Source organism: Apus apus, chromosome 3 (genome assembly GCF_020740795.1).
Source record: "Apus apus isolate bApuApu2 chromosome 3, bApuApu2.pri.cur, whole genome shotgun sequence".
In the NCBI taxonomy this organism is placed as follows: domain Eukaryota; kingdom Metazoa; phylum Chordata; class Aves; order Apodiformes; family Apodidae; genus Apus; species Apus apus.
In genome coordinates this window covers 75,456,450-75,469,766 of record NC_067284.1, presented here as the reverse complement: position 1 = coordinate 75,469,766, position 13,317 = coordinate 75,456,450, and the positions used below count along the sequence as shown (strand labels likewise).

General features: G+C 33.5%; 1 protein-coding gene across 1 annotated transcript in view; it reads right to left on the bottom strand.

Annotated features, from left to right (window-relative positions):
• The window catches only part of KIF6 (kinesin family member 6), a 157,364-nt gene that overhangs the window by 93,762 nt on the left and 50,285 nt on the right, over positions 1-13,317 (bottom strand). Inside the window, exons 9-10 of the mRNA XM_051613336.1 lie at positions 12,633-12,719; positions 9,300-9,403 (exon numbers count right to left, since the gene is read on the bottom strand). Of these exons, the coding sequence (XP_051469296.1) occupies positions 9,300-9,403; positions 12,633-12,719 (191 nt within the window). The remainder of the gene's footprint in view (positions 1-9,299; positions 9,404-12,632; positions 12,720-13,317) is intronic.

Here is a 13,317-nt window from a genome sequence, read left to right as displayed (position 1 = left end):
AGGAAGCATATGAAAGTATCAAACAAAGACCCATTTTCTGTGAAAACTGGCAGTAAACAAAGAATGGGGTTTTCTTTCTCAGTCCTCATCAGAAAAAAAAAAAAAAAGAAAAAAGAGCAAAGAGAAAACATGAGTAAAAAAATTCCATGCACACCCCAAATAATTTTCTAAGTCAATGCCAAGGTCACAGTATCACATCATTTATGAGATTAATTTAAAACTCATTTTGATAGTGGCCTTACACATATTAACACAGTACAAAAACAAAGTTATTGCAGTGCTGATCCAGGTGAGTTTGAATTATGATAACAGACCGAATGCAAACACAAGCTGTGCCAAGCACAAGTCTGTTCTTACTGGGAAGAAAACTCACAGAAAAACAGTCCTTAACAGTCCTTGGGATGGAAATGTCTTTAGCTGTGCTCTCTGGATGGTGACTACAAATCAGTCCTGAATTGATCTAGCAGTTCCCTCTTTACAGGTTTGGTTTGGGTTTTTTTGGGTTTTTTTTGCACATAGAGTAAACACACTGTACTGCAGCTCACAGACAGCTTTTAGATTTTCAAGTTTAGCTGTTTTCTCCTGCTTTCCACCCTTCAGGAATTCTTTTTTTAATGAAGCCTTCTTATCACTGAGACCACACAGAAATGACAAAGCTTTCTATCCACATTACTTCAGATTACATGAAACTTTTCTGATAGGCCAACTCCAGAATGATTAGATCACTGTGTTCAATTTTACCCATTCATTAAATAACAGACTTCCATATTTTTTTTTTTTAAATTTACTTCCAAATCAGTCATGTTTGCATGAAATAGAATGCAACTTCCACAGCTGAAGTGCATGAGAAAAGCACTCTTAGTCAACTGAGAGTATGTTTTTAAGGTTTAGAGCTCTCAATAGCATGCAGGATGCATGGTCTCAAAATAAAGATTTTTGGAAGGACTCAGTTTGACCTTGCTTGATGTGCCATGATTCATTTTTCAGAGAGCTTGCCTTTTAGCCCCTGATCACTGACACTGTGTATTATGTATCAAAATTATGTTCACTTAAAGAACAATTAATTATGTGTGTCAACCGTGAACTTTGTGACAAGCAAAATGGAAATCAAATTTTATGAAAAATAGGCTACAAACAAACAAGCTACTGAAACACTTGCAGTAATCTGAGAGATTGCTTCAATTAAAGAAGTTTGCCTACTTAGAGAGCTGCAACAGCTCTCTTGTTGGTAACATATTCCATATCAATTTTTTTTGTTATATTTTCATTTTGAAAATTATCTTTGAGTTTAATAATTATGTTTATGTTGCTAAAGAGAAAGTAACTCCACAGCCCCATGTATTTGAAGCAGAATTGCCATTATATTTAATAAGAGCTACCCATATTAGTGAGCTTTGGGTGTGCATCAGTATGGGAAGACCATGGAGACTCTAAGCAGGAAATTTTATCAATAATGCTATGGAAGGCAGGAAAGAACAGGGAAGGTACTTCCAGGGATTTTTGCTAATGGCATGACAAAGATGATACAGTACACACACACCTTGCCCTGAGAAAACTGTAATACATTACTGATGGGTAGTGGACATGGCAGCAATTGCCTAACACATAATGGACATACATAGAGGATAATGCTGTATTCTATATTGAGAAATAACTGCAGAACCTCTAATTTAACAGAAGTGGCCTATGTCCTGAGTGAAATAATAAAGTTATCTAAATAGTAGAGCTGGCTACCTGAGCCATTGTACAAATGCCTCAGCTGATACTTGTTAGTTTTATTAACAAAGTACTGGAATAGGCTGCATTGTTTTGGTGCAGTATTAGAGCAGGGAAGTAAGAGCAGTAAGTCATTGAGTGTCTTCTGTTTCTACAGTCTGGAAGATTTTTTACATATTTTTTTTTCCACTTCAAATATCTCTGCAGTGCTGTAACAACTGAAAAAGTCTATTATAGGACAATAAAGACTAAGGTCCCCTTTCTGCTACTGATAGCAACAGAATGAGAAAGTCTAAACATATCACACTTCATAATGAAGTGTTTACATGTGTATGTATGAGGAAGTCAAGCAATAATAATGCTGCAAACTACAAATTCTTTGTAAGGCTCAGTTTCCTCCAGTAAACTGTATTCTAAGCCAATCTGTAAATAATTGAATTAAACAAGCAACTGTTTTAAGAAACAATATTATGTGTGAAACTAAATTAATTGCTCCAAGTCGTACAACTTCAGCTTTTTTTCTTTTTTCTTTCTTTTTTTTTTTTTTTTTTATGGAAATCTTTGGAAACTAATGGTGAGGTTCTGAGGCACCACTTCACCGCAGTCATTTTCAAAGGCACAGTCTGTGAGACAGATGGACTTTCTATTCCTAATTATCCAATATTTTCAGCAAGGGCCAAGTGCTTATAAAATAATTCATAATAGAGCTAAGGCACACTCCTCCCTACTAATAAGGAGTGGAAACAAATGGATTTTTGAATACCATGTGCATTTTGTTAGTACTACAGGCAACTATTACAATTTATATGCTGCCTTTTCACAAAGCCAATAGGCTGGCATCCAAAGACATTACCTAAATTCAAGCTGGCATGGAACATTTTTTTCTCCATTGTATCAAGTGCAGTTACTTGAGGGTAAAGATTTTTAAATCAGGGCATCTAATTTTGTAAAGCAATCAAACAAATGTATCATACACACAAGTGAATGATTATCATTAAATACTTGCACTGCATAGCAGAGAAGCATACACCTCCTATTACAGATATAATCCTACAGATATAATCCACTTTTTTTGTTGTTGGTTTTTTTTTTTTTTTTTAATTAGATATAAGGGCTACCTCCTTATGTGAGCAGATTCTTCTCAATTAGATGGCTACAATGTGGCAAACAGATGTAAAGAGTTTCTACACAGTTGAAAAATCGCTCATTCCAATGATAAAATGCACACAGATCTAAATCTATTTATAAGTCAGTCAAGGAGAGATTTGGCATGGACTATAAAAAGACTAAGACTGGTTTATACTGGGAAAAAGCAAAGCAAAACAAAAACTTCACTAATACTACACATGCAAATGTTTTTTGCAAATAAATGTGTCAAGTAGCTTGCAGAGTAGATTATTTCCTTTAACAGCACTTTATAATAAGAAAAAAAAAGTACATATATAAAGAAACACTACTCACTGCCAGCTAATATTTGTGGTCATAATGGTAGTCATATAATAATCACTACAGGATATCCAAAAGTAGCAAGAGAAAACTAAGGCTCAGTTTATCAATATTTGAAAAAATGTGAAGATCTCTAAGCAGAAGGTAGCAAGAATATGAAATAAAGAACACAGGATAAGCATAAAATCTATTTAAGGAAGTAAACGGACTCATATAGATAAACACCAAGACATTCCTACAGTATAGAAGACAGAGGTAGTTTTGAAAAAATAGTGTAAAGTGTCACTAACAGGTTATTAATTAGATGTAAAAGCTCAGAAGTAAAAAGCTTTCAAAAAGTATTTTAATTGCCAAAAGATGCTAACAAGTATTTAATGGCACTTTCAATTTAGCTGAACAAGCATTCAATGAAAATCAGTGAGATTCAAAAAGGCTGCTATAATCAGACATTTTTTTAACATATGTATTTGGAAATGGGCTAAATAATAAAATTCAGCTAAGCTATCTTTTCTCCACACACCTCATTAATATGAGCTATACTATATTCCATTATCTTTCTTGAAACAATGTGACATTGCATAGCTGGTATACTTTCGAACATTAGAGAGCAGAAAATAGTATGTAGTCTTTTTCCACACCCCCCCTCTCCATGGTAGAACAAACTTGCTCACCTTTGAAAAGAACTTTAAATTATCACTCAATAGTTTTAGTGTAAAAGATATTTTTCTATTTCTTAGGTCAGTGACCTTGCAACAAAATAGCAATATCAAAGCAAAATATTTATACATACTTTAAGCATCCACCATAGGACCTTGAACTAGGAATCTGAACTTCCTACACTGTCACTAAAGATTTTATAACATGCAAGAGAAAAAATGCCCTCTAGAGAAATACACTGATTTAATAGCATTCTAAATCAGGCATCTAAGCTAGATGTTAATGTGAGATGTATTAAGACTACTTGAGAGTTAAGGTAGCTTCTCTTCTCTTGACTATTTCCTACTCAGCTTTTGTCAGCCTGTCTGCTAACTTCTCCACAAATCCACTGTCTGCAAAGCTGTGTTGACATAAAGCAAGGTAATACGCTTCTATTTCTTCCACCTTGCAACTGAAACTGAGCACTGACATCAGCAAATAAGAACATTTGCTCTGCTTTGTAACTGAAACCATTTGTTCAACAGCTCAAGTATGAGTAACTGTTAAAGCTCTGTACTGTACAACAGTGCAATATTGTTAATACCGTGATAGCATACAGATGTCACAACGCTGAAACAGAAAAATGAAAGACAGAAAGAAGTAATGAGAAATCCAGAACTTGAGTAAGATGAACAATGTATGACTGTTGAAGCAAAAAATAGAAGCGTCTGCAATAACATATGTATCTGAAAGAAATAAGGTAAAGTTATTAATAAATTAAAGTATTATTAAATACTGCTAAGCCAGTATTCCGGTCCTGTTCCTTGAGAATTCCAACTGGCAAAGGCTCTGGAAGCGTGGGTGCTCTGGAACATAGGTCTTTGATTTGAAATCCTTTCTTTCTGGGCACACATTGTAAATTGCTAGTGAGCTCCCTTAAAACAAAAAAAATCCCAAATGACTCAAAGAAAAAGAACTCTCCCTTTTACTTTTGGCATGTTTCTCAAAAAAATAAGCAAAACCAAACAAACCCTCCCCCCCTCCTCCCCCCAAAAAAAAAAAACATTAATGCCATTTAATTCTATTCTAAAGCATAATACAAAAGCCTGTGAGAGTATATTTTCCTTCTATTTGGGATGCATGACATTATTTTCTATATTAAAAAAGAAAAAAAAAAAGTCCAAATCGGTGTTTTTTGTTGTTTTGTTTTTCCTAAAAAAGAAACTAACTCTGCAGCTCAAAGAAATATTTAGAGATCAGCCCTTTACAGCTGAGGAAGTAGATGGTAAGATCCAAAGCAAGCAATTCAGATTCTGGAAGCATTTTATGAACTACATTCTGAACTACTTATGTAGTCTAGCTGAATTTTTTATGGAAGTTCTGTTGCATTATAATTTAGCATTGACAAAAAAAGTCAAGAGCATTTGTTTTCCATTTTGTTTTAAACTTATGGAATGACAACGTGACATTGCAGTGGTTATGAGGACTGCCTATTTGACATTTTTTTTTTCTCTTCCATTAAACGAATAATAATGAAAAAAAATCTCTGAATACACTATGATTTAAATGAGGAAAAAACAATGAAGAACGAACTACCGCTTATTCACAGACTACCTTCAAACACCTAGCAATTTAAACTGCATTGAGTGGCCCACTGATTTCATTTGGAATGCCCTGAAAGTAAACAAGAGCAATTAAACTCATTATTGTAAGAAATTTATGGCATTTCTTGACTTAGCAAGTCAACAAACATAAAAAGTATCATTGTAACATAATATTAATACTTATTTGCAGGGCAATCACTAACACTTCCTGCAACATACGTAGAGAGCAAAAAAGCCATGCATTACCATAATTTCTTAATTTATCAGACTATATACATATACCATTGGACCCAGTTTCATTTTGGCATCCATTTCCTACTGAAAAGTGTCTGAGATCAAGACTTGTGCAGAAACAACAAAATAAATACGAACTTAATGCATCGAGTTTTTCATTCTCATGCTTTGCAACTTCGAGCATGTGCACAGAACCAAAGAATAAATTTTTTTAAATGGCATGGAATGCTTTCAAATGATTAATTTTGCTCTGCAATCCCTTGAAATATGTGCTATGAATAAGTAATAAAACACAACCATTTTTTAATGAGATATACTTAGTAAGACTTCTCCTTATGGGTAAATTACCTTATTTGTAATAAAATCAGTGATGGTAAGATTCTGTTAAAGTTTAAGAACATTGAAAAGAACTATGTAAACTTGGATTATTTATATATATCTATATATATGCATATACATATCGAGACACACTTTATTTAAGTTTAAACAAAGATATCCTAACTAAGCAGAAATGTCTAAATATTATTTGAAATCCATAATTATCCTAATAATAATTTCCTCTCTGGGCATATTAAACAATCACCATTAAAAAAACCAAACCAAAACAACACAAAAAAGATTATACTGTTTGGAATCCTCTACAGTACCACTGCCCTAAGAACCATTCTTGGGTGGCAGTTCCAAATAAAGTGCAACACTGTATGTTGCATTATCCCCTAGATAATGTTTCTTTTCCTGTTCTGTTGTAACAATCTGACACATGTCTCCTGATAATTATAATATTTTAGATTTCATTGCAGATGCAAAACTAGATGCAAACCACAACACAGACATTTTCCAGTAACTGTAAATCATTATTTTATCAGCCCTCATCCAGATCAATACTTCTGTTTGGACAATCACTTTTATATTTGTTTTTTATGGGATAAACACTCCAGATAATGGGTAGCTTCAAACTCGCAAAGCTAGTCTCAATAAACAGAAGTGACATAAACATTGGCTGTGTTATGTACTCTAACTGAAGACAGAACATTTATATGTTACCTGTTGATATTAATAAATGCTCAGGATATTTATGGACAGGAGGTTCATACAGATGTAAATCAATATGGCCATAAATACTATAGCCATATGAAAGGGAGCTCAAATGTATATATGTTCAAAACCACAAAAAGGTATTTTCCCTGCAGTTGTGACTTTTTATACCATAATTTCTTTATACTTTCATTTGGGTGTTTAGTCCACATCAGTTGTTCACCTGTGAAAACTCTGCTGACAAGAACATACACAAAAACAAAACGGGTAAAAAAGCTGGTCTTCAGCATTTTACCCCACTTGAACTGTTTAAAAAAAGATTGACTTTTTCATCATTCCATTCAACTTCAGCACACAGCATTAATAAGCCATTCTGACTCATGTATACAACAGTTATTCTCCAGTAGTATTTTCTGCTCTCTGCTTGAAACTAGGCTAGCCATTAAAAACTCTGTATATCAAACACTTTTTTCCATTTCAAGTCTATAATAAAAATAATGGCCTTTGAACAAGACCATTATGCAGCATTTATGACTGATGTGGTTAATTGTTTGAGGTCCTTCTTGTTTATTATTAATTCTCAGGAAAAATATTGTATCTCAGGCAGCAGTACTCACATTTTTTCCTGCATTTTAATTGCAGAGCATGTGCGCCATTAAGAACTCATTTCTGAAACAATGAATACAGGTACTGCATGAACTTGAGTAAACACAATAAATGGTAAGTAGAAAAAATTATGATTTTGTGTTGCCCTAATACAGCTGAGGTCCTTGAAAGCTATTTCTCCTGTGTCTTATTGCAGGCAGTAACCCATTAAAATCTTTTCCCTGTTTCTTTCTGGAGGAATGGGATGCAAAATTCCTTGCTATGATCTCAAGAAGCACCAATTCCTGAGAATATAACACACTGTGTATTGTGTTATATTGATAAAAAGGAAAAATATACAACTGATACTGTTTTTAGTCACACATTTCTGAAACAAAGCCTCCCGGATTTATGCTATAGTGCAACTGTATGCAGATGGTACATTCCTAGTTTTCTTTTGCATATTCATCATAGAAGCTTTCATCAGTTTTGAACACATTCCCATTTATAAGACTGACATTTTCATGGCAAAAAAAGTCAGGTAGGAAATCTTAGGAAGTAAGATTTAAGGGTGTGGCCTAAAAATCCCAAAATCATTCCCAAAACCCCAGTTTCTCTATACAAACTAAACAGCAAACAAGACCAGAGTATAAAATTCACATCACAGATTTTTGTAATACTGTTAGGAAAGGTTATATTTATATTAATACCTAGATTATTGAAGGGCATTTTAATAATGTCACTGAGAGTCATCTTCTGAAGGTTCAGTTCTAAAAGAAACTAGCTAATAAGGGCATTTAATTTGCATGTAAAGAAAAAAAAAAAAGATACTTCCCTTCTCTTGCTATTTCTTTCCTTTCTATGGCTTGATTTTGTCACTTTCAGTGCTACTCTGTAATGATCTTGCATTTGACTCCCATACTTTTGGGAGAAGGGTAAATAAATATTAACCCAGTAGGAACTGAGGGGATATTTCTGGTTAGAATATTCTACTAGCAAGTGCCTATGTTGAAAATGACTCAGCTTAATGTTGTAAAAGGAATATATACATAACGCTATCTAGCTCCCCATTCTGATATAAATGTCATTTAGTTTCTGAATGAAAAAAAAATCCTAAACAATCAAAATCAAGGATTAAGAATGACAAAAATCTGCATGAGAAACTCAAGGTTCAAGGTAGCAGCTTGTCCCCATGTCTCCAGAATCTCCTGGATGTCAGGGGAAACTGTTAGCACTTGTAGTTTTCTTCTGGACCAGTTGCAAGTGAAATTAAAATAAGATTAAAAAGTCTTACAGGTTCAACTTAGTTACCATTAATATAGTAACCAAACAAAAGCTCCCGGCTGTTACTACCTTCTTTATGCAGCTAAGGCACAGAGATTAAATAGGTTCATCCTACAGAATAAATTAATTTTTCAAAACTGGGAACTGAATTTAGTTATGGCAAACACCTAGAACCAAGTAAATATTTCTACATTACACATAGAAAGTTCTTACATGCTGCACTGATCTGTCACAAAAAGCTGTAAGATGTTACAACGTTTATGTGAATTAATTGTGCATTTTCAATAGCATGCACAGTAAAAAAAAAACAAAAAGTGAATATCTGGCTTTTAAAACATTGATTAATTGTGTAACAGAAATGCAAGATTTCTCTTGGCATATGTTGAACTAACACTGCAGCAGGATACTTCTCGGCACAAAGAATATTTCTTGAATTGTGCTCAGATCATATAACCAGTTTTGAGAAAGACTGTTTTATAATTCTGCACTATTATACAACACTCCTTTTTGCCTGGCATCTGACAGGCATTCCCATCCTTTGCATTTACTTGACTTCCTCAAAGCTGAGGCTGCAAAAACAAAGCCAGCAGCCTCATACAGCTTTTCATGGAAAACTGCCATTCTAACCTGGCACCTAACTTTATTATTCACTCAGAGAAGTTTAAAACTCTGAGATGAATTTAAATATTTATGCCAACAAAGAAACTGATGAAAAGTATCACTACAAAAGAAGAAAATGAAAACAATGTAAGCCATTACTGAAGTAGCTCTTCTTGTGAAAGCTCTGAAGTTCTTTGCTTGCCAGTCACCAGCGCCAGCTCATCCTTCAACTCCTGGATCTCCTTTTTCAGTTGGACAATCATCTACAAACAGCAAGGCATAAACCAAGCATCACCTACAAATTAATAACTAGTTTATGATTATTACATTAGAAGGCTGAGTGTAGGGAAATATTATACTTTGTTTTTCTTTTTTTTAAAAACAGTTCAAATGCCTCTAATACACTAGGCACTTTTTTTCCTTTTCCATTTATAAAACCAAGAAAAGTCTTCCAAAGTCAGTAAATTCTATGTGTTAGAAGACATGGCTGTCCAGACAGCGGTCAAAAAATTATTTGCAAAAGAGAAAAAATTGCCATAGGAATAAAAAGAGCTTTCTGACTAGGTTTGCATGTTAGTAATGAAAAGACATTTAAAACAGAATCAATGTATTTGCTAAAGAAAGGACAACTACACACTCAAAGTGATTTTTTCTTAACCTTCACTTCACAAACAGCAATTCCAAAACAGTATCTTAGCATTTTAATCTTTTTCAGGTAACATTCCTTTCTTGTTAGAATTATAGCATACTATAGTTGTAGGATGCATCAGTTGCTAAATGAATAGCACAAATCAACATAATGCAATTAAATTGTATTAATGAATTAATGAATAGTAATGATTGAGAAAGTGACTTGGAGAATTGTACTAGATATTAAAATTCTAATAGCCCATTGGAAAAAATGTATGTATAAAACCATATTTCACAAATCATTAGCCTCCTAAGGCCAAATTCTACACTACAGGGATAACACACAGACCCCTAAGACTAAAGCACAAATGAGAAAGTTCTTGAATATTTATGATTGATCATTTTAATGATGCACTGCCTTATAATGGCTCAAATGTATGAGGAGTCCACTGGTATTTGTAGATGGATAAGAACACACTGATTCCATGTGCAAAATAAGCTTCCAATAGAAGGATGCTTTCAAGGTAAAAGGAATAATTTTTGATTGCACATACTTTCTAGAAATAAGATTGATGAAATTAATGACATATTTTCTCTGGATGTTAAAATTCCTTCAAACTTTTCTATTTCTTTTAATGTTTAAATTTTAGAATTACTTCCTAAACATTGAATGGGTATTTTTATTTTATAAATAAAAAATATTCCCCACGCAAATGATTATTTCTTTGAACTCTAAACTTACTGGTAACACATTTGTTACTGTAAAAAATTAAAAGCTGATTTATAGTATTTTATGCAATAATGTATTAAGGTGGTAAACTGTCAATTACAGATGTTGCAAGAGTGCTTCAAGAGTATTGTAGGCCTAACATTTTAATCTGATTTTAGGTTGTTTCACTCTGGTGCCACATTCTGATGAAGCCTGTGGCAATTGCTGAGTCAATAAAATAAAATTTGGGGTTGAAGTTTAAATAGGCAGAAAGCTGAACCGGCAGCACCATCCCTGTTCAATAGCCAAACCTGTTAGCACGATTAACCTCAACCTGACAAAAACATAAATGCAATTTTCAGGATATGGATAAAAGATTGATTTTCAAGTATTAGAAGTCAAACAAAAATATACAGAAGAATAATTTCTTTTCTTTTTCCTTTCTTTTCTTTTCTCTCTTTTCTTTCTTTTCTTTTCCTTTTCTTTTCTTTTCTTTTCTTTTCTTTTCTTTTCTTTTCTTTTCTTTTCTTTTCTTTTCTTTTCTTTTCTTTTCTTTTCTTTTCTTTTCTTTTCTTTTCTTTTCTTTTCTTTTCTTTTCTTTTCTTTTCTATGCCAGAGGAGATTACATTTAATTTAGGCTCAGCAGTTTTGATTTCAGTTTAAACCAAATCCATTAGTCATGAGTGAGAGAGGTTCACAGATGAGCTGCTTAAAAATTATAATGGGTACAAGTTCATCTTTTTAGTAAGATACACAGTCAGGAAGTCTCCATTACAGAAAATAAAGTTTACAGAAAAGTTGGAATTAGATCTACTGAGAGGTATTATGCACTCCCTTTGCAAAACATGCATTCCACTTAGAGGTGATAAATACTGCTAATAAATGGCATTTGATTTTATTAAAAAAATCATAGATCCAGCACTTTACTGAATAAAGACTTGCACCTTGGGAATGTACTTTAGGTAGTTAAGATGAGCAACAGGTTGCACAAAACTTCACAACAAGCCCAGAACCATATAATGTCTAGTTACTCACGCTCCCCTGCTGTTTCTAAAAGAGGGGATGGTTTTCTAACTCTTAAGAGTCCACTTTTGCTTTACTTGCTAAATGATCCTGCATAGCAAGACATACCACACTCGTGGAATATAGCTCCACAGCATCTAATACATATTCAGGAGTCTACAAGTTTTCCACCACAATCGCAAGCTTCTGTAGCCATGAAAGAAATTATATGCGTGATTTGCTGCTATAACCATTAGGAAAAAGGGAAGACAAGTAAATGGGATGTAGCAGAAAAAGTACATTAAATAAACAAGCAAAGGCATCTACATCTACTAGAACTTAGATCACAGAGCACATCTTCAAACAAATCTGGTAACAAGCTAGAAGGATATAAAATCTTTCAAAGGAAAGAATAAAGTACATTTTTGTTATGCACATTGAAAGAAGAAACTTGTTTTCTTTATGAGTCAATGCTTTGTGCTTTACCAACATGGATTATTACCTCTGTCCTTCTCCATACTTCCTAAATCCCTGATCCATTCTGCAGAGCTCCTCTGCTGCTCTTTGGGATGTGAACATCAGCTGAATGCTTTAGTGTGAAAACCTTATTTCTACATCTCATTTCCTTATCTTCCCTTTTTCTTACATTAACCGAAGAACCAAAGTTCTTTCTTCCTAGCTGAAATGTTCCCCAGAGCAAACTCAAGGAAGTATTTGTATTTTTTCTTGGCTTTTTAATACACAAACAGTTTCAGTGCAGCAGCATGCCTTCATCAAGGGACTAGCAATCTTAGTATATTTTTAAAGAGTTTTTGGGACAAACAATTATCCATGACTATGATTTAGAAACGAAAAACCCAAGAGAAGCAACAGAAAGATGATAATGAAAGTGATCACTGCTCCTCAGATGTCTTAAGAGCAAAGAAAGCCGTTAGGGATTTTATAAAGATCCATTTAATTACAATTATGTCCAGAAGAAAAATATAAAAATAGTGTTATTTTTATAGAAAAAAAAGGAAAAATAGAAAATTGCATTTAAAAATATCAATTGGATGATTCAGTATAAAATCCTCAACTTCCATTTGACTGCTATTTATTATTAAAATTTAAAACATGCAATCTCCTTCCCTCTACCCCCAGTCAACTCTCACCAATGTGGGGTCAATTTCTTCATTAATAACAACTTCATTCTTAATAAGAGCAACTCGCTGTGCAAATCTGCAGGTTGATATAGACTCCTGGAAGGGAAAAAAGAAAAAAAAGAGAGAAAAAAAGAAACATCAGTTAGCTTTGCACCAAGTAATTAGAATAGATTGCTAATGAAGTAATAAAACTAAGTTTCTGGTTTTTATGTATTATACAGAACTAATCTACCATTTCATATTCCAAAACAACAATATTCAACATAAATTAAGTTGTCATATTAATGATCGTGACATATAAAACTGTCAAATCATACTACATATTTTATTGACCTAGTCAATCCCCTGATGTGTTTCAAATGAGTCCCCAGCTGGCACTAAAGGATAAGACAGCCATACTATTCTGGAGGTAAAAACTTTTGAATTATGAGAAAAAGAAAATGAAATAAAACAATTGAAAAAAGAAATGGTACTAGAGAAGCATATGTAAAAGAAGCTAGGAAAAGAGATGAAGTAAGAAGAGTGGAAGTCCAGGAGAAATGTGAAACAAGCTGGGAGACTTGGAACTAGGAGGCATAGAGGAGAACTATGATACCCCATTAAAAACTGTCAGATGAGCTAAGTTGAGGTGCAGCAGGACAAGAATGTAGGGGGGGGAAAAAAAGATGGTACAAGACCAAGGTTCTGGAGGAAA